Here is a 19,712-nt window from a genome sequence, read left to right as displayed (position 1 = left end):
CCCTCCTAACGCCTTATTGCTCCGTGGTAAGGAGGGAAGAAGGCTCTTGCTACAGCAAACTTCATAAATGTACCTCTTGTTTTGTACTATATGCGTGCTCCTAGAAGTATTTGACTGGTGGGCATGGACAGTTCCTAACACCTAAAACAATACCTAACATATATTAGGTATTCAATAAATATTTAATGTGGGAAGGAAGAAAGGAAAGTGGGAGGTAAGAAGAATCGTTAACAATTGAAGTCAAAAGTTAACTTTACATTTTGGAGGACTTTTTTTTTTAATGCTCTTGATGAATCCTGGTTACCTCTGTGACTAGGCGGCATGGCCATGGGGCAAGCACAGCTTGGGGGAAACATCTCACCTTGGCTGAGCCGATGACCTGTCCATCCAGGTAGGTGAAGACTGTACAATTCCTTTTCATTTCCTTGGTGACGACCACAGCCAGGTGGTGCCACTGACCACAAGCCAGCAGCTGGCCACACCTGACCCGAAGCTGGCGTCCTGCAGAAGGCTCAGGGTCATCCTCGGGTTCCATGACATCTGGACGAGAACACACGAACCGGACTCAGCTGCAGCGTCAGGGAGCATCAGCCCAGCCCCAGGGGCCCCAGTGCCAGCGGAGCGAGCGCCGAGCCTCCCAGAGAATCCTAACAGCAGCAGGCGCTTTCACTGCTGGAGCCCTTGCTTTGGGCCAGACACTGAGGCAGGTGCTATCACGATTCCCAGGTTACCATCCTGAGGCACAGCGAGGCAAGGCAACTTGCCCAAGGTTGCATAGCTGGAGTTCAAACCCAGGAGTCAGGCTGCAGGGTCTACCCATCACTAGACTGCCTCCAGAGGGACACACATGGGCTGGCAAAGTCCCAGAAGGGAAGGAGCTTAGGCGGCTGGACTGTGTGTAAAGGACACCAGGCCAAATCCTGGGCCTTCCAAAGTCAATGTCTCACTATGAAACAGGGCAGAAAAAACAGGCATGGCCATAACACCCTGGGCCTGGCCATCACAGTCCACTTTGGGGCATTGTAGGCAGGTGAGCTTGGAGATCCAGGCTGAGCTCTAGGCGGTAGAATCAGAATCAGCCACCTACCTAGACAGCTGAGGGCAGGCAGGCAGCCCAGGCTCTTGGGTCAAGAGCTGCTGACTCAGTCCCACATCCCCCAAGTGTGGGCGAAATCTTACCCAGGGGCTGAAACTCTTTCTCTTCTGTAGACACAACCAGGGAGAGGTCTTCCGGGCAGAGGCTGACAGAGAAGCAGATGAAGGGCTGCTCGGTCCTGGCCAGGTGGCGCACCAGGGTCAGGAAGCGCAGTGGATGGCCCTCCGTGGCTGCGCTGTGCCTGCTGATCAGGAACCAGCAGGAGAAGGTCAGGCCCCCGGGTGGAGGGAAGGACCTGGCAGCACCTGGGGTCAGAACACAAGCACGCCCTGAGGCTTCGTCCTGCTGTGCAAGCCTGTCTAGACTCACTGTGGCTCTGATTCGGCCCAGGGGTGGCCCTGCTGTGTGCCAGTACTGGGCCCTGCCTGACCCACACCCACTTCACAGTGGCCCACGCAGCATGACGCTCTTGTCTCCTTCCTTAATCATACTCGCAGGAATAAGTCATGTTCCCTTCAGGACTTGAGCCTAGATCTTCAGAGTCTCTGCAATTCTGACCCACCTATTATGCTGCGTTGCCAAGGAAGCAGAGAGGGAGCACATCCCTGAGATCCATCACCACGTGGCCCGCTGGTCAGCTGGTCTAAAGCCAGCCTGTGTGCTATGTGGGGCAGAGGAAGCTGGACTAGCTAGGCCAAACCTTACCTGGGGAGCGCTCACTCTAGGGATACCCAGGCTGGCAACACAGGTGGGGTCCGCTGTCCTCACTGAATGGGCAGAGTCAGGCTTGGAGCTCTGCGCGGATGAGCTGTAAATGCCACAGCTCCTCAGCGTCCACCCTCCCACAGAAGCCCAGAGCCTGGCTCTCCTCACAGGGGGTGCCTGGTCTTCAGCTGAGAGCAACTCTGTACAAAGCATGCCAAGGCCCAGCTGATCCCCACACGAGCCAAGGGCAGGCTTGCTCCTGAGTGGCCATCGGCACAGAGCTCACACTCCTCTCTAGAGTCATCAGGTGGGGCGAGGTGTTCATATTGGCCTCTGTCGGTCATGGACAAAGGGCATCAAACCCAGGCTCAGCTTCCGAGTCAGCTGTCGAGCCCATCAGTGCTCACTGAGCCCCTATGTGCAGAGCTATGGGCTGGGCCCTTGGGATGCACAGTGAACACGACACCCCTGGCTCAAGACAGAAACGACCAAAGGGAAGAATGAGTCCTCTACAGATATGTGGGACCAAGAGGAAGACTCATGCTTTCTGGAAATGCCAAAAGGAAATCTGAAATCGAGACTCCCCAAGGACTTACTCCCAGGTCAGGGGGAGGGGACCTCAGCAAGCTAAACCCCCAGGGAAACACATACCTGTCCCAATCCCTCCAGAGACTGAGTACTCAGTGCTGGTTCCCATCACCGTAGCCAGAGTCGGAACAAACAAACAGCTGGAATAGGAAAGTGTCTCAGATCATTGAACCGCAAGCCAACCTCTGATGTGACGTCTGCCCCTCTGCCCAGCTTTAGGGGCCACACTCCCTCCTAGATTGTGGGGCCCTCGGGACACAGTGATTGATGCTGGCACCATGGCCCTAAGAAAGGAATCTGGTTGGAGGCTGGAGGGGAGGGCAGCCTAGAATGCAGACAATCAGGAGAAGGAGACAGTCCTGGCCTTAGATGGCTAGGGATGCTGCCCTTGAAGACGGGGTGTCTGTGACCCAGATATTTTCCACAGCTGACTGTGAGAAACTACAGTTTTGTAATCAATATTATAATTCACCCAAGGCACTGGGAAATTAGTGAAGTGTATTTCAAGTGTATGAAAGCCGGTCATACCCGTAACCTTCCACGGACATGTCGAATTCCACGAAGGATGGAGCCAGGGCCGCTCTCTGAGGCTGCAGGTTGCGGGGGGAGGTCATGGAGATGAGGCTCAGTGCTGTCTGAAGGGTGGTGGTCGAGGTCTGGGATGGCCCCATGGGCCTGAGGGCCTGTGTGCTTGCTGGGTGAGGGCCGGCATCCCCGGGGGCCACTGCAGAACCCTCAGCAGGCACTGGCATCGCTGTCTGTGACCCTAGGGCCGCAAGCAGGAGAAGAGCTGTGTCTTTGCTCAAAGCACTTCCACTCCTCTTCTGCCACAGTCCCCAAGGAGGGCTCTGCAGAGCACCAGGCATTCCCAGCCCCAGGGTAGCCTCCTGGGCCCTCCCACTCACCCTCTTGCCTGGGACCTCTGCTGATGCTGATAACACGGAATCAAAGGTGACAACCTGCTCCTCCCGGAAACTTCTTCCCCCTTTAATTCTATCATTGCTGCCACTCCTTTCTACTACACGTTTCTGCTGCTGTCATTGGCTTGCCCCATTACCCGTCCCTCACTGGGCCTTCGTCCTGTCTCTCTGACCTCTAACTCTTTTCCACAGCAGCCTGTCTCCTCAAAAGGTCTGTTTCCCACCTCCAGCTCCTGGCCCACTCCTGACTCTCCATCCTTGCTTTTCAACTGGGCCTCCTAGCCCTAACATCCTATGTAGTCCATGGCTTTCTTTTCTCCAAGCTGGTTCCCTGGACCAGCATCTTGCCAAGTACCAGGCCAATGCTTTGTCCTCCAGACCCCCTAACTCCTTGCTGAACTGTGAGCTGTGTGAAGCTGACCCTGTTCTTCTGTCCAGGGGCAGTGCTGGGTACCCCTGCGTATGCTGTGACATGAGGGTTGCTGTGCTCCAGGCATAGAAAGGGGCCAAGTACATGCTCACCATCACCATCTTATATGGGACTAGGAGTCTTCCTCCTTCCAGATCCGGTCTTTATCTGGGGACCACGGATCTGATCTTTCTGCTCGTCCTCATTTGGTCCATCGAGCAGCAGGCAAAACCATTTTTAATCTCTCTGCCTCCCACATTCCATAAAGGCTTCCTTACAGGAAATGCATGTTCTCTTTTAAATCCCGTTATCCGGCCCCTATTCTCTCTGTCCTCACCTGGGCATCCAGAGTCCCCTCCATGCACGTGAGATGAACTGAGTATTTTCGTTGCAGTCGATGGAGGTGAAGCAATTCCAAGGCCTAGAAACTGTCTGAATATCATAACAAAAAGAGCCAAATGATGACATTTTCAGCCAAAAGCTTCCTCCAGTTCCATCTGAACACTTGTCCTAGATCCCAGAGCCTGCTGGTTCCCCTACCATGCCTTCCCCTCTTGGCCTGGAATCCTTTTCCTCAGGCTGTACAGAACCAGGGTGTCCCTGACCTGGCATTCAGACCAGAGAACTGGTGAATTAGGTGCTTTTGACTTTACCAGTGACCAGCTAGAAGCCCCAAACTGGACCTGGAGAGGAAAAGGATTTTGTTGGGAAATAACTTTGCCATACGCTGTTTCTAAGTTTCTAATGGACTTGACTGATCAGCTGAACTAGGGACAGTGGCCTTGGCTGACAGCCCCACGAATAGAGGCGGAAGAGGCTGGCCCGGCCCCTGAGTCCCCTACCTGCTGGCTGGAGGGGCTGCCTTTGATCTCTCTGCACTTGGTCCTATATGCCTCCAGGGGCCCAGCAGCTTGAGGTCCTGAGCACCACCCTCCCTAGGGGCTGCCTTTGACCCCCCTGCACTTGGTCCTATATGCCTCCAGGGGCCCAGCAGCTTGCGGTCCTGAGCACCACCCTCCCTGTATCCACACCCTCTAGGGCCACAGGTACGCAGGAGACCCTTGGCTCCCTCCTGCCTTTCTTTCCTCTGCTTTCTTTGTCTTCTGTGTCTGCCCCTCCCTGTGCATCTTCCCTCGCTACTGTGACTCTCCAGGAAACACGTGGCTTCGCGGAGGGGCTACCAGTGGGAAGGCCCACAGGACACAGTGGTGCTGCCTCTGTCCCCCTCCTTGTCACGTGTCCCAGTCACTGCCCCTTATGCCAGCCAGGCTCCCTGTGGTCTAGTCTCTCTCTTGGAAGCCAAGCCTTCATAACTACCCCACCGCCAGTCCCTACCACCCCTTTCAGCAGGGTGTCTTCACATGCCTGGTTCCCTCCTCTCCTGGTCTGGTGACCATGTGCACAGGCTGTAGACCTCAGCCACCACTGTCCCCTTGAAGCCCCTTCTTTACACCTGATCTCCCAGCTGTGGTCCTCGCAGCACCACAGAGCTCTCACACTGCACTAGCATCCCCTCCAACACTTTCAATTCTCTGCAGGACCCCTGGCTTACTGCTTCACCCCCCAGACCATCAGTCCTGGGTGTTCATTGAAGGACTGATGTTGAAGCTGAAACTCCAATACTTTGGCCACCTCATGCGAAGAGCTGACTCATTTGAGAAGACCCTGATGCTGGGAAAGATTGGGGGCAGGAGGAGAAGGGGACAACAGAGGATGAGATGGTTGGATGGCATCACCAACTTGATGGACATGGGTTTGGGTGGACTCTGGGAGTTGGTGATGGACAGGGAGGCCTGGCATGCTGCGATTCATGGGGTCACAAAGAGTTGGACATGACTGAGCGACTGAACTGAACTGAACTGAACCAGACCATCAGCTCCATGAGAGGAACTACAACCACTCTGCGGGCTGCACATTGCCTGAAGACCCAAGACTTCAACCTGGGCTTGCAGTGGCCAATGCTGGGAAGGCAGGAGGAGCACGGGGTACTCTTACTGTCCACTGCGCACAAGCTCAGCTACCAGGGGCTCAGCAGGATTTCACGTGCAGCACACGATACCTTAACACGTCTGGTTCGATGGCCTGGGAAGCAAGCTTTTCAAAAATCCTGATGAGGCCCGAGTGCAAGGGGCTGCTGCTGGTGGTCAGGGCCTTGTGGCAAGAAGTCATGAGGGTCCTGAGCATCCCCGCCTCACACATGACCTGACGGTTCTTCTCCGACTTCACCATGGACTGGATGTGACTGGCCATGGAGCACTGGATCTCCCTGGAAAGCTTAGAGTAACCAAAGCAAGCAAGTGGTGAGCCCTTGAGGTCGGCATGTTTCGGGGCCTCTTTGGTCAGCTCCCAGCTAGGGCTTGAGCTGGTGGTAAGGTGAGGAGACTGAGCACCCCACAGCCTATTCTCACTGACCGCAGTCTGTCTTGGGTGCTCTCAGAGGTTCCCTCCTCACACAAGTTGCCAAATAGGAAGATAGCTTAAAACAGACTGCAAACAGGCAGGTGAGAGCCTGCTTCAGTCTGAGATACGCGGTGGTTGAGCCATACGACATTTCTGAATTGCTAACATTTAAAATACTGGAGATTCCACACAGAAGTCCAGACATGTGGCCTCTCTTAAACAGTGGAAAGACCTGGTCAGGCCACTTTGCCATTGTGTGTCTGTTGAGAAGTAGTTGGAGCTGGGCAGCGGCTGTGCCCTCTAGAGGGTCCCACACCTTACCCTCCAACCACCGGTATCTCTCGCTGGATAGTCCCATGTTTCAGTTTGCAGCCTGGCCCAGAAGGTGGAATCCTGCGGCAGCTGCAGCCTGCTCCATCTTCTCAGGTCAAACCACACCAGCCTACACAAGCTCCTGAAGTCACAGCTTCTGTGGAGAAGCCTCCCCTCCAATGCACTTCTTTTGTCTGTCTTTCTGGGCTAAGTGCATTTGGACACACAGACAGCTGCCCTCTTATATTCCCCCTGGCAGATTTCAACTCACTTTACCATCTTAATGCCCTTGAAGCCCACAGGATAGAGGCATAGAGTCAGCCTCATCAGCATTTCCACCAAATACATTACATTATTTTCATAATCTTCCTTTCTTCATAAAAAGATAACCCCTTGGCATTCCCAGCCTTCACTGAAAGGGAATTTCCTTCAGAAAATCTCTGAAGGTTATCCTTTTCTTTTACTTTGTATGAGATTGTCTGAGATCACCAGGATACCGGTTTGATCTTAAAGGCGGTTTCCTGCAGCGGAGGCTATGGGGGCCTCCTTCTGCAGGTGAGGGTACCCGTCACAGCTGCCCCTCCAGTGGACGTCAGCCCCCCTAGGTGGTAGCTGCCTTGCTATGTAGCCCCACATGTATCTTCGTGTGTGCACACATGTGTATACATGTACATACACATGCACACATACATAAAAGCGGCACACACACACACACATATACACCACCCCCAGACGAGAACCACTGGGGCCATGCCCTTCAGCCTCTGTGGTTGAGACCCCTCACACTTGAGACCCCTGCCCTGTGGGCTCATCCTCACTCAGTTCCTTCTCCTGCATCACCCTGCTTCCCTCACCTCCCTTCTCCTGAGCCCCCCTTCACAAACCTCAAACACCGGCACCCTGTCTGGACTCTACTTTGAGGAACACAGCTAAAGGCTGTAGCCTGCTTTGCACACTGCACACCTTTGCCCTAGACTCTGGTTTCAAGAAGAGGGACCTATGATGAAGTAGGTTATGTCTAGGTTATTCCACCAATGTAAAGCCAGCAGTCACCACGAGGCACTTACTTTAGAACTCTGAACGCAACATTGAAAATCACCTTACTCTATCATCACCTCCCTGAGCATGTAGTCATCAAGGCCACCCTGCCCAGAGATGATTCAGAGTATGTCTGTATCACCAAGGGACAGAATTTAATAAGATGGCATTCTTCCTTAGACTGTGAACACAGTTTTGTAGTATATATGTTTCAAGGATTACAATGTATGGTGAAACATATATACACTGTTAACCATCAGTTTCTAGATTTTTTTTTAAATGAAGGGGTCGCACAGCTCACCCTCCCACCCTTCCATGCCTTTCAGAAGCATGGCACCTACAGCTTTTTCCTCAAACTGATGGCATCTGGTGAAATTCCCATTGTTAAAAAATCTCCAGTAATATTTTCAACTTAAAATTTTAGACTACTTTTAGTTTAAAACGCAAACGACAGTAGAATGGCTTTTCAAGGGGAGTGCTTCCAAGAAGGATTTCATCACTCCGCCAACATCACTGATATCAAGGAGAGATCCCATTACTCGAAGAAAATGGTCCTTGCAATGAAATCTTTATGCCTCCCCCATCACCTCTCAAATTCAGATGTTGAAACCTAATGCCCAGTGTGACGGCATTTGGAGGAGGGATCTTTGAGAGTATTGCGTATGTGCTCAGTCATGTCCAAGACCCTGTGGACTGTAGCCCACCAGGCTCCTCTGTCCATGGGATATCCCATGCAAGAGTACTGGAGTGGGTTGCCATTTCCTCCTCCAGGAGATCTTCCTGACCCAGGAATCAAACTCACATCTCCTGTGTCTCCTGCATTGGCAGTTGGATTCTTTGCCACTGCGCCACCTAGGAAGACCCTGAGGGTGGAGCCGTCATGAAGGGAATTAGTGGCCTTAGGAAAGAGACCCCAGGAAACTCCTTTCTGCCTTGCACACTGTGAGGATACAGCGAGAAGAGTACCATGAGTGAGGAAATGGGTCCTCAGCAAGCACCGACTTTGCCAGCACCATGATCCTGGACTTGCCACCCTCCAGAACTGTGAGAAATGAGTTTCTGCTGTCTGTAAGCCCCTGGTCTACAGCATTTTGTTAAAGCAGCCTGGGTGGACGAAGACAATCCCCTTCTCTGTCACTGTGGTATCTGCACAGCCAGTGTGAACTGCTAGAGGCACACGTAAGCCAACAGAGGCCAGAAATGGAAGGAGGAAATGCCAGATCTGAGTTACACTGAATGATCCCATGACTTTTCCTTTAAGACACTCTTCCATGTGGAAATCGACCCAATTTCCTCGACTCCCTTCCCCAGATCTTCCTTCTGATGCTCTGAACATCCCTTCCTGCATCCATGGAGCCTGAACCTCTGCTTTCCTTCTCCTCTGCTCGAAATAGAAGAGCTGCATCCATCCTCTTGCCTAGAACTCTCCCTCTCCAAGAACTTGATTATTTGGTAACTGCAGTCTTTTAATTTGGGGTGAGAGTTGGGGAGACAGTCTGCATGAAGCAAGATGCAAAAATAACACAATGTATTATTAATAAGAATTAAAAACAAATGTCTACAATCTCCAATTTTTATTACCAGCACTTCACTTATTGCTTTGGGGACTTTTGGCTTTTTTGTTGTTGTTTTTGCTTTTTTTTTTTTCCCACCAGAGCAGGAATACTGAAAATCTAAATATGCAAGAAATAAAAAGTTTTCAAAAGGGAAAAACAGAAATGCTGATGTTGTCTAATGATGCCACAAGTTTACTCCAAAATTGCTCAATACCCCATAATGGAGGAGGGAAAATTGATCGTCCTCATTATCGCTGCAGCTCTGTCAATACCAATATTGCCTTGTTTTGAATAAAATGTGCTGTTTTTTTCCAATGTTGGTTCCAGTAAAATGGGGTTTTAGTGAAAATATGAGCAGTAGCAGGAAACCAGTCTGGTTTCTCCCCCCTACAAATGGATTGATTTTCCTAACGCACATGACTTCCAATGCAGGAAGGGGATGGTGGTTCAATTAGGACTCAGTGGTAAGCGCTTAGGGTCACCAGCCAACTGGACCCGCAAGCAGATTATCACAGAGAGATGTGCGGGGCTGCCTGTAGGAGTTTTCTGCTTTCTCCACTTAGCAGCTGAGTCTTCAGGTCTGTCCTTGTCCAGTTGTGGATGTTTAGTCTTTATCTTTCTCCCACCCGCCTCTTTCCTGGTCTAGATTGATACAGCAGTTCCAGAGCCCAGTGAGGGCTGGGTCTTGATGGAGTCGGTCCCTCCAAGGAGGTGTGGGCTTTGAGTAGCTTAGTCCAGAGTGTGTCTTCTGGACATTAATCACACAGTCCTGATGCAGACTAAAAACCATCAGATGACCAGCGTCTCCTTCCCCAAGACACTTAGAACTAGGGACTTCTGAGTTACTTAAATTTGGATTCGTCGCTTATTCCAATTTGGTTGTAGTGTTCTTTATTTGATAATTTTGGAAGAGAGGTGATACACTTTAAGTGACCTCAGCTCTTCAGGGATATCACAGGTAAATAGGACCCACAGATGTGTTTGATTTGACAAGTTGTTGCTCTTTTTGTCTTTGTTTGCTTAGAGTTAGCTCTCTCTTTACAAGGGCATAAACTTTCCCTTTTGCACAGTCCCCACCAGCCTGATACACTCATCTGTGTTGTCCACAAAGCCTTGTAGGTATGGGAGGCTGTGATCTTGGTTTAGGTGTTGCTGCTGCTGCTGCTGCTGCTAAGTCACCTCAGTCGTGTCCGACTCTCTGCGACCCCATAGACGGCAGCCCACCAGGCTCTGCCATCCCTGGGATTCTCCAGGCAAGAACACTGGAGTGGGTTGCCATTTCCCTCTCCAATGCATGAAAGTGAAAAATGAAAGTGAAGTTGTTCAGTCGTGTCTGACTCTTTGCGACCCCATGGACTGCAGCCTACCAGGCTCCTCTGTCCATGGGATTTTCCAGGCAAGAGTACTGGAGTGGGGTGCCACTGCCTTCTCCGTGGTTTAGGTGTAAGAGGGTCCAAATTCCAGTGAATCCATAGAATCCATGTCTAAAGGCATGACTTCCAGGATGCACTTGCATAAATTTGCAACAAAGACCAAGATGCATGTGGGCACCTGCTCTAAATCTTCTGTTTCTTTTACGAATTACATCCATATGATGGCCAATATTTCCTGATAACAGGAGCCTGGGATCTTATATTTATAAAATATTAGTTTCTTTCCAACTTTACTTCCCAACATCCCCTTTGGTCTACCCTGTACTCTATGCCAGTAACATCTTCACTCTTGAAAACTTTTTTGACTAATGCCCAAAGTTGAGACTGTCCTTTCTAATTCCATCCCTTTGATGAGGTCCTAATTATTTTTCAAGAGACAATTCACATGTTCTTTCACTTAATAAAATTTTTCTGACTATCCATACCAGCACTGTGTCCACACTTGAGTCATTATAAACATCACACTTTGACAGGCCACCTTCGTATCTATCTTCTATTTATCAAGAACTGTGAACTGATGCCTGAGACAATGGCTTTTCATCTTTGTTCCCTAGCACATCTCTCTGTGTCTCAGTAGCCACCGAGTAAGCGCAAGCACAGGGCACAAGGTTTACTAGAATTCAGCGGGTGCACAGGGCCCAGGGTGCTGAGAAGATGGTCAGAAAGGCGATGAGCCAACTGAGTGTCGAAGGACAACGAGGACAGAGCCAAGTCCACACGGGAATGACCTCCCAGGAGAGGAAACAGTGGTGCAAAGGCCAAGGGTGAGAGTGAGTCTGGCCTTTCAAGGAAAACCTGGGGATCACAGACAGTTGCCAGCCAGGCTTGATCATCCTCTGCCCCCAAATCCCTCCCCAACAGTGAGCCTGTGGTCAGCCCCGAGATGGGGCATGAAACCATTACCAGGGGAACCAGCTGATAAACATCCATCTGGGAAGATGCCTGCAGAGTCTGAAACCTGAAACATTTGTGAAGAGTTTCCACCACCTTGGACACACACACCCTTGCCCCACAATAGCTAGGTCAGGCAGGCAGAGGAGCCCAACAGGGCTCCATGAGACCCAACATCAGCTTTGTGCCAGAACCCTTCCCCTATGGCTGCTACATCCTCAAGGAGCTCAGGAAAGGAGCAATTAACTTACCCTGAAGATCTCTATAGCTGTGGCCAACGTAATTACTGACACAACTCTTTCAAGATATACTTTTCGAACAGATTTTTTTGTTGTTGCTGTTGTTAATAGATTTCCATACATGCTTGCCTAGAGAAGATTCCTCGAACAAGACTGCAGAGCACACAGTCTTTTGTAAAGATGAGGGATCCATTTCCAAGCAACCTGGGGCTCCGGCCCTGGTATGTTGCTTTTGAGCTTTCAAACAAACATTCACCCTTGCTACATCATCTTGGCATAGGGCACTCAAATACCTACCAATCCATGTTGATTTGATACTAACTAATGGGAAACTTGGGCTAGTTACTTACTTCCCTTAAGCCTCAGTTTCCTTAGCTTTAAAATGAGAATATTGAGAATACCTCCCTCACTGTCTGTTGTGGTTTTGGTGAGAGTCAACAAGAATTGCATCTGTGAAAGTACTTTTTCTTGTAGGATGCAAGTGTTTTCAGAATATTGACCCCTTTTACTTGCAGTCTATCAGTAAAAGCCCTGATTAGTTATCAATTGACTCATCAATTACTTTATCAATTGTGTAATGGAATCTGGAAATATACCTAAAATATATGTAAAATATATTATATTTCATTTAATATTTCCAAAATGTTATATACTGTGACTTACAGTCCTAGAAGCACAGAGTCACAAAAACCAGAAGAGAAAGAGAGACGGTATGATAGCACATATTGTGTTCCAGGTAAGGTTCTAAACGTTCTCCAACCATACCCCCCACTGGAAGGTGGCATCAGTCTCCTCCAGTGACGTAATGAGTGGCAGAACGGGCACCACAACCCTGGTCTCACTCCAAAGCCCGTGCTTTTAACACTGTGTGATGCACTTCGGCCACCTCATGCGAAGAGATGACTCATCGGAAAAGACTCTGATGCTGGGAGGGGTTGGGGGCAGGGGGAGGAGGGGATGACAGAGGATGAGATGGCTGGATGGAATCACCAACTCAATGGATGCGAGTCTGAGTGAACTCCGGGAGTTGGTGATGGACAGGGAGGCCTGGCGTGCTGCGATTCATGGGATCGCAAAGAGTCAGACATGACTGAGCGACCGAACTGAACTGAACTGAACTGGACTGAATGCACTCATTATGAGGAAGGGAACTCAATATCTCATAAGAGGCATACACTGAGGGTCTGTATAAGTGTTTTATTGGTGGGGTAGTTTGGCCTGGCTTCTGTTTGATTTCCACCTAGCTAGATGTGAGCACCTTTAGGCTGGGCAAGTGCCCTTCCCAATGGCCACAGGCCTCACCATTCCCTATTGTTTACACCCACACATTTACTTTACTCTTCTGGCCCCAAGACATTGTATCTGCAACCCTTATGATCTAGGCCATATCTGAGTAGCTGAAATTGATGTGCAGAGAAGGGAGGTGGCCCATATAAGTCATAAATAATGATGGTAAAGGACTAGAAGCAAAGTCACCAGATAATTGGACCAGAGCTCAGCCCATCAACTTCACTTGCACTCCATCATTCTATGTCCACTGTAGCTTGCTTTTGAAGCTTTTCATCTCCATGCAAGATTATGTCTATTTGCTCTATTTTAGAGATAACCCTAAGAAGTATCCTGGATTTTGACTAGAATATGACATTTTCCCACTCAGGAACAACAGAAATACTTGAGGGTGGGGTTCAGAATGAAAAAGCATAAGAAATATAGAAATTCAAAATAGTTGAAATTTCTAATGTGCTGTAATTTGACAAAACAAGACTCCTACTTTGCCAATTTCCTTGTTGAAGGAAATGACTCTTTTCAAATAGCTTGCCCTTACACAATCCTACCCAGGGCCATTAATGCTGTCGATACTTTAGTTATTTGAAACCTGTATGATTAGTTCAAAGTGTCTGAAATACAGGCTAATTCCAGAAAATGGTGCCCTTTCCAAACTGAGGTGCAAATCAGTTGACGGATGAGTGCAGCCCACGCCTGCTCTTCTTCCTGTCCTGTCATGCTGTGCAGGAGGCTTCTGTCACAGTGGAAACTGGAACACACCCAGCAGTGAGGGGAGGTGCAGACTGGTGACAGACAAGAGTCTCTCTAATGTCTGATCGTGTCCTTGCTTTCCCATTGCCTCCCACCCATGGCTACCGCTCACCTACAGGGAAGGCAACATGGTACAATGGCAGGAGGTCCCAGGGCCTTCCATCAGGCACATCCACCACCTACCTAGGACCTCAGTTCACTGCTACAAGCTTCCAGTCCTCATCTGCAAAGTGGGACTATTGATATCTACCTTGCTGGGTTGTTATGAAGAGCAAATGATAAAACACTTGTGGAGCTTTGGGAGCTTGTAACAGTAACTGCACCAGTCAGCAAGTGCTCCCCACGGTGCCATGGGTGCTCTGCTCACTGCGCTAAGTGCTCCTGCATTGCTTCAGCTGGTCCTCACAGTCACGCCATGAGGCAGATGATATTATCTCCCCATACCACAGCAAAGGAAGCTAAGGATCCCAGAGATTGGATAATTCCCCATGGTTCTGTGACTGTTAAGTGGTAGAGCTGAGATCTGATCCAAATCTGTCATCCTCAGAGCCTCATAGAGGGGCTTAGGGAGATGATGATAACAGCGATAATAAAGGGTGGTGCTCCAACAAAGTCTGTGTCTTAGCGTGGTGCTCAGCGTGCCTCGTGATGTGGCTGCAACCTCCCTCTCCTGCCCCGCTCACAGCCTGTCTGGCCACATGGTTTGTCCTAGTCCAGCTGAACTATCAGCAGTCCCCAAATGGGCGTCTTTATGCCTCTGTGTCTGGGTGTCCTCTCTGTCCCTCCTCTGTCTGATCTGACATCGACAGGTCTTTTCTTTAAAGCCTGGCTCCAGTGTTGCCATCTCTGTGTGGCTTTCCCTTCCCTCTCTCCCAAGATCCTGTGGGCAAACTTTTATTGCAGTTAGAGTGTTGTGTATCTTCTCCATTCCTCTGAGTACCCACCATCAAATTCAGACTATGCATTCCAGTGACATTTGTCTCTGAATCCCCAGTGGAACCTAACAGGTGTTGAGTAATTATTCACAGACATTCACGCACAGCATTGGCTGCCCCAACACAGGCTGAGCTCCACCTCTGGAAAACTGGATCTGGCTACGCAGCCTCTGAGTTCCTGTTGTCATGTACACAGCAAACAACCCTCTAAGACCCAAATGGAAGTGCAGTGATTGCTGGGGAGTGAAGAGGCCTCCAATATTAGTCAGAGTTCTAGTCCAGAGCTACATCCCTATGGCAAGGCCCACGTGGCTGTTGAGCATCATGAAAGAGTAAAGGCTTTTCTTCTCAATGAATTGTTTCTGCCCGGGACCAACTCAGCTGCAAGACAACTGAGCTGGATTCCATTTCTGCCTTATGCTTAGGACAGCAACAGTCACAATAAAATTCCTACAGTCTAATTTTAATACTGGTGATGCTACAGGAGGCAAGAAAAAAAATTAGCTGGATTATCTGTTTCCAAGAGCAACTTGCAAAGCTAGCATTTTGGAGAACGGGGGGAAAAACCCTTTTGGTCTTGATCAGAACATATGCAATGTGGCCACAATTAGAAATAAACCAGACAACCCATATAAGTAGTTAAGCAATTGCTTTCTAAAATGATGCCTGTACCTTGGAAAGCTACAGTTTCTCACCCATAAGGTAGGAAGAGCCTCTGAGGAACATACAGTGGGTAAAACTATAGGGACCCACCAGGCCCATCTAAAGAGAAATGAGTGGGAACTCACAGTCCGTCTTTCTCGTAACACTGCCATCTGCTGAAGCCTCCAGCTCCTTTCTCTGTCTCCCACATCTGCAATCCCGCAGTCAGTTTCATCTCAGCCTTTTCTTGCCTGGGTCTCATTTCACATCTGATTTACTATTCCATTTGTCGCCGTGAGGTTTTCCACCCTCCCTTCCGGAAATTAATTACTCCAATTACCCAACTTCTAATAGCTGCTGATTTGGCATCTGCAGGACATTTTTGAGAAAATGCACCACTACATTTCATTTGCATATTTGAGAGACAGTGCGTGAGAATTAGAATTTTCCTAAATTACTTACTGTGACCTGAATAGAGAAAAAGTATCCTACCAAGTGGAAGTCTCATTTGCATACTTAATTTGGCCAATTACCATCACAGGGTGAGAGAAAGTTCTTTCCCACACACTGACGTGACAACTCAGGGTGTTTATCAGGAACCCGGGCTCATCCACAGAGTCTTCATACACTGGGAGAGAGAAGGACAGGCCACTGTCTGCCCTGCATCACTTCATCAGTCATCCTCACGGTGGAGACTTGCAATAACACGCTCATCAGCAATCAGTTTGATTGCTAACCGCCCAAACCACAGGCTTGGTTGCTCCCTTTGCAAGTGCATTGCATGGTATGAAATGCAGCTAAGGAAGCCAGACATCCTCACAGTAAGGCAGCTGCCACTGGGAAAGTGTACAGTGCCAGGGTGCGTGACCTCACATCAAGAGCTGCAGAGAGAAGGGGTTATTCATCAAACACAACTTGACTTTGGGCCTGAAGTGAGTTTTAGATCTCCTCTCACCACCCCCATGATTTTAGGAAGCTGCACAACTTTCTTGAGCTTCAAGCACCTACAAACTGGGGAGAACTTCATGTACTTTAATGACTTGTTATGAATATTGATTAAATAATGTTCCTGGAACAGAGGTAACCCTCCCTCTGTGTTAGTTTCCAACATGCTCCAGGCAGACTCTCTCTGTTCTGAACACTAACATAAAGAAAGTGAGGTCCTGGGCTTTAGATAACTAAATGACTCCAAGACATTTGATTTAGGGCTCAAATAATTGTATCCATGAGTTAGATGTCTGAGGCAAGCGTGGTGGCTGGTCTTTAAAGATGCCCCCCAATAATTCCTCCTTTAGGACACAAGCCACCCCTCACATCAGTAGAAGAGGCATATGTCCCTTCCTGCTGAGTCCAAGCTGAACCTCTGATTCACTTTGACCAATAGAATGCCATGGAAGCAATGCTGGCCTGTTCCGGGCAGGGGTCTCTGGAAGGCCTGGCAGCTTCATTGTTTGTGCTTTGGGAACCTCGAGCTGCTGCTGTGTGACCTGCTAGGAAATCAGGTGTAGGGATACAGGTAGAGGCCAGATGGAGAGGGCTACATGGAGGAGACGTCAGGATCCTCCCAACGGCTTAAACGAAGGACAAGGCAGAGCTGGACCTGCATCCCTGTGAACTCCCATTCTCCCATAGAATCCGAAGATGTGCAGGGAAAGACCAGGAGCCCTGGCAGCAGGGAGGACCGCATTTAACACCAGGTCCACCAACTCAGAATCATTAAATGGCATGTATGTTGTCTGAGACTCAGTTTGCCACTGGATGAAGTTGGAACAACGATACTCCCCACTGTGGCGCTAGGGTTAAGTAACCCGCCTGCCAATGCAGGAGAGATGCAGGATCGATCCCCAGGTCGGGAAGATCCCCTGGAGGAGGGCATGGCAACCTACTCCGGTATTCTTGCTTGGAGAATCCTATGGATGGAGGAGCCTGGGGGGTTTCAGTCCATGGGGTCGCAGAGTCGGACATGACTGAAGCGACTTAGCAGCAGCAGTCAGGGAAAGGGGGTAACGCTGGGCCTGCTACATGGTAGCTGCTCAAGTCATTTCCTTTCACCTGCTGCTAATTCAAATGCAAGTTTTCCAGGGTTTCCTCAGCTTCCAGTTTCTTTTTTAGAACCTCTAGAGAACATGCTTTAAAAATTGCGAGCACTTCCTGAGAATCTGTCTTGTTCTGAGGCTTGACGCTCTCGCTCATACAATCTCCGGCCATCAGCGCTGCTGGGTCAGGAGCTGAGAGATGCCTTGCCTTCCCCGTCTTCCCACTCCCTGAATCCTGCTCATCTCAGGGCCTTGAGTCTATCTCACAGTAGGTCTCCTGACTCCTTGCTCTGCACACTTTCCCACAGACGCCACCTTAATTGGGCTACCGTCATGCATCACCAGACTGTGGACAAGGCTGTCTAACTCCCTGGACAACAGGCTGCCTAACTCCCCAGGCCACCCTCCAGGCAACAAGAGAGATTATAATACAAAAACCGGATGGCATACCCTTCCACTCGAGAGAGACTTCGTGTTGCCCATGGGATGAAACCTGCCCCTTGGTAGGGCTGCGCCTTCCTCCGCCCACCCCATCCAGCCCATTTTCAGTGCTCCTGCTCTGCTCTCACCCCAGCTGCCTTCAGCAGCCTCATCCCCACCTGGTTCATTGCTACGCATTTTTCAGGGCTCTGCTGAAATATCACTGTCTGAGAGATGGCTTCCCTGACCTCCACCCCTCCATCTAGTTCAGTTGCTCAGTTGTGTCCGACTCTGCGATCCCATGGGCTGCAGCACGCCATCCCTGTCCATCCCAGAGCTTGCTCAAACTCCTGTCCATCGAGTTGGTGATGCCATCCAACAATCTCATCCTCTGTTGTCCCCTTCTCCTCCCACCTTCAATCTTTCCCAGCATCAGGGTCTTTTCAAATGAGTCAGTTCTTCGTATCTTTAATTAGGTCTTCCCCCCACTTCCATTCCCATTATTCACTCTCAGCGTCCCATTTCCTTCCCTTAATATCACTTGTGGCAAATTTTAATTCTATATTCATTTGTGAGCCTAGTTACTTTGTCTGCCTCACCACCACCTCCCAGTCCCCAGCACAGATGCAGGCTCCTTGGACAGGGCTCGGTGCTCATCCCATTAGCCCTGCACATCCTGCACAGCACCGAGCCAGGGCAAGAGCCAGTATCCCAGTGGCGAATCAATGGATGGGACTGAAGGACTCCTGGTCCCACCAACGTCCAGTGCTATGAGCATCACTTATACCAGACTTGCCTCATGAAGGTAAATAATTTCATTCAAGTTTTGCTTGGCTGTTGTTTTTATATGGTCACTTCATCAATGGAACAATCTGTTTTGAGGGGCCATGGAAGGGTGGGTAGCACTCAATCAAAGGTCTCAGAACCACTGATACTCCCCTGCAGGGACTGGGGGCAAAGGCAAAAAAAGGGAAAGGGAGCCTCTGGCCAGAGGAGCCTAAAAGATCAGTCATGTGAAAAAGACAAACCTGTGTGTTCATCAACAAGTACCTGAGGGTGGTCTTCGTGGTACAAGCGAGGCAGCAGCCTCACCATGATGCACAGGACCCCGGGGTGCATGATCACAGCATCACTGTCATCTGTCCTGCAGAGAGAGGGAAGCAGGACGTCAGACTTGAGCTTTATAGTCTCTTTTGCTTTCCACACAACTTTCTGGATCTCTCTAAGACAGGCCATTTGCAGCCTCCCGCTTATTATCTATATGCTATGCTGTGCTGTGCTTAGCTGCTCAGTTGTGTCCAACTCTTTGCGATCCCGTGGACTTTAACCCACCAGGCTCCTCTGTCCTTGGGGATTCTCCAGGCAAGAATACTGGAGTGGGTTTCCATGCCCTTCTCCAGGGGATCTTTGCAACCCAGGGATCAACCCAGGTCTCCTGCATTGCAGGCTGATTCTTTATCATCTGAGCCACCAGGGAAGCCCAAGAATACTGGAGTGGGTAGCCTATACCTTCTCCAGGGGATCTTCCTGACCCAGGAATCAAACCAAGGTCTTCTGCATTGTAGATGGATTCTTTACCAGTTGAGCCCATCTATATGATCTTGAACTAATTAATCTAAGCCTAACTCCCTCTAACCATACAAGAGCCGTGCAACACCATACTTTCTGCACAGAGTCACAAAACAATGCCATTGTGCGCTAAGACACAGAGCCCAGCACAGAGCTGATGTTCAGTGGAAGTTAGTTTCCTGCACCCCTATCCTCTCTCCACACAGGTGGGAAATGGAGAAGCTCTCATTCTTTATTAAAAACTCACACACAGGACACTTCTGGCTTCCTTCAAGATAGTGTAAGCACTGGCCCACCCACTGAATGCAACTTAAAACCCACACGGAAAGCATGAGCAGCTCTCCAAGTACTCTGAAAAGTGAGCCACAGCAGAGAAGGAAACCAAACCAAAAGCATCCCAGGGCTTCCCCACCCAGCATTCTCTGGAATGGGCTTATAGGGAGTAAGGACTATGTAGCGAGTGTGGACAGGACAGACTGAGCTCTA

General features: G+C 49.7%; 1 protein-coding gene across 1 annotated transcript in view; it reads right to left on the bottom strand.

The window, feature by feature from the left end:
* WDFY4 (WDFY family member 4) overlaps positions 1-19,712 on the bottom strand; it is a 248,721-nt gene that overhangs the window by 159,657 nt on the left and 69,352 nt on the right. The window contains exons 13-19 of the mRNA XM_055538375.1: positions 18,708-18,801; positions 5,778-5,992; positions 4,056-4,150; positions 2,918-3,155; positions 2,453-2,529; positions 1,180-1,401; positions 362-540 (exon numbers count right to left, since the gene is read on the bottom strand). Coding sequence (XP_055394350.1) covers positions 362-540; positions 1,180-1,401; positions 2,453-2,529; positions 2,918-3,155; positions 4,056-4,150; positions 5,778-5,992; positions 18,708-18,801 — 1,120 coding nt within the window. The remainder of the gene's footprint in view (positions 1-361; positions 541-1,179; positions 1,402-2,452; positions 2,530-2,917; positions 3,156-4,055; positions 4,151-5,777; positions 5,993-18,707; positions 18,802-19,712) is intronic.

The sequence above is a fragment of the Bubalus kerabau genome, chromosome 1 (genome assembly GCF_029407905.1).
Source record: "Bubalus kerabau isolate K-KA32 ecotype Philippines breed swamp buffalo chromosome 1, PCC_UOA_SB_1v2, whole genome shotgun sequence".
NCBI classification, from domain to species: domain Eukaryota; kingdom Metazoa; phylum Chordata; class Mammalia; order Artiodactyla; family Bovidae; genus Bubalus; species Bubalus kerabau.
The sequence above is the reverse complement of the archived record's forward strand: the minus strand, read 5'-3'. Positions and strand labels throughout refer to the sequence as shown.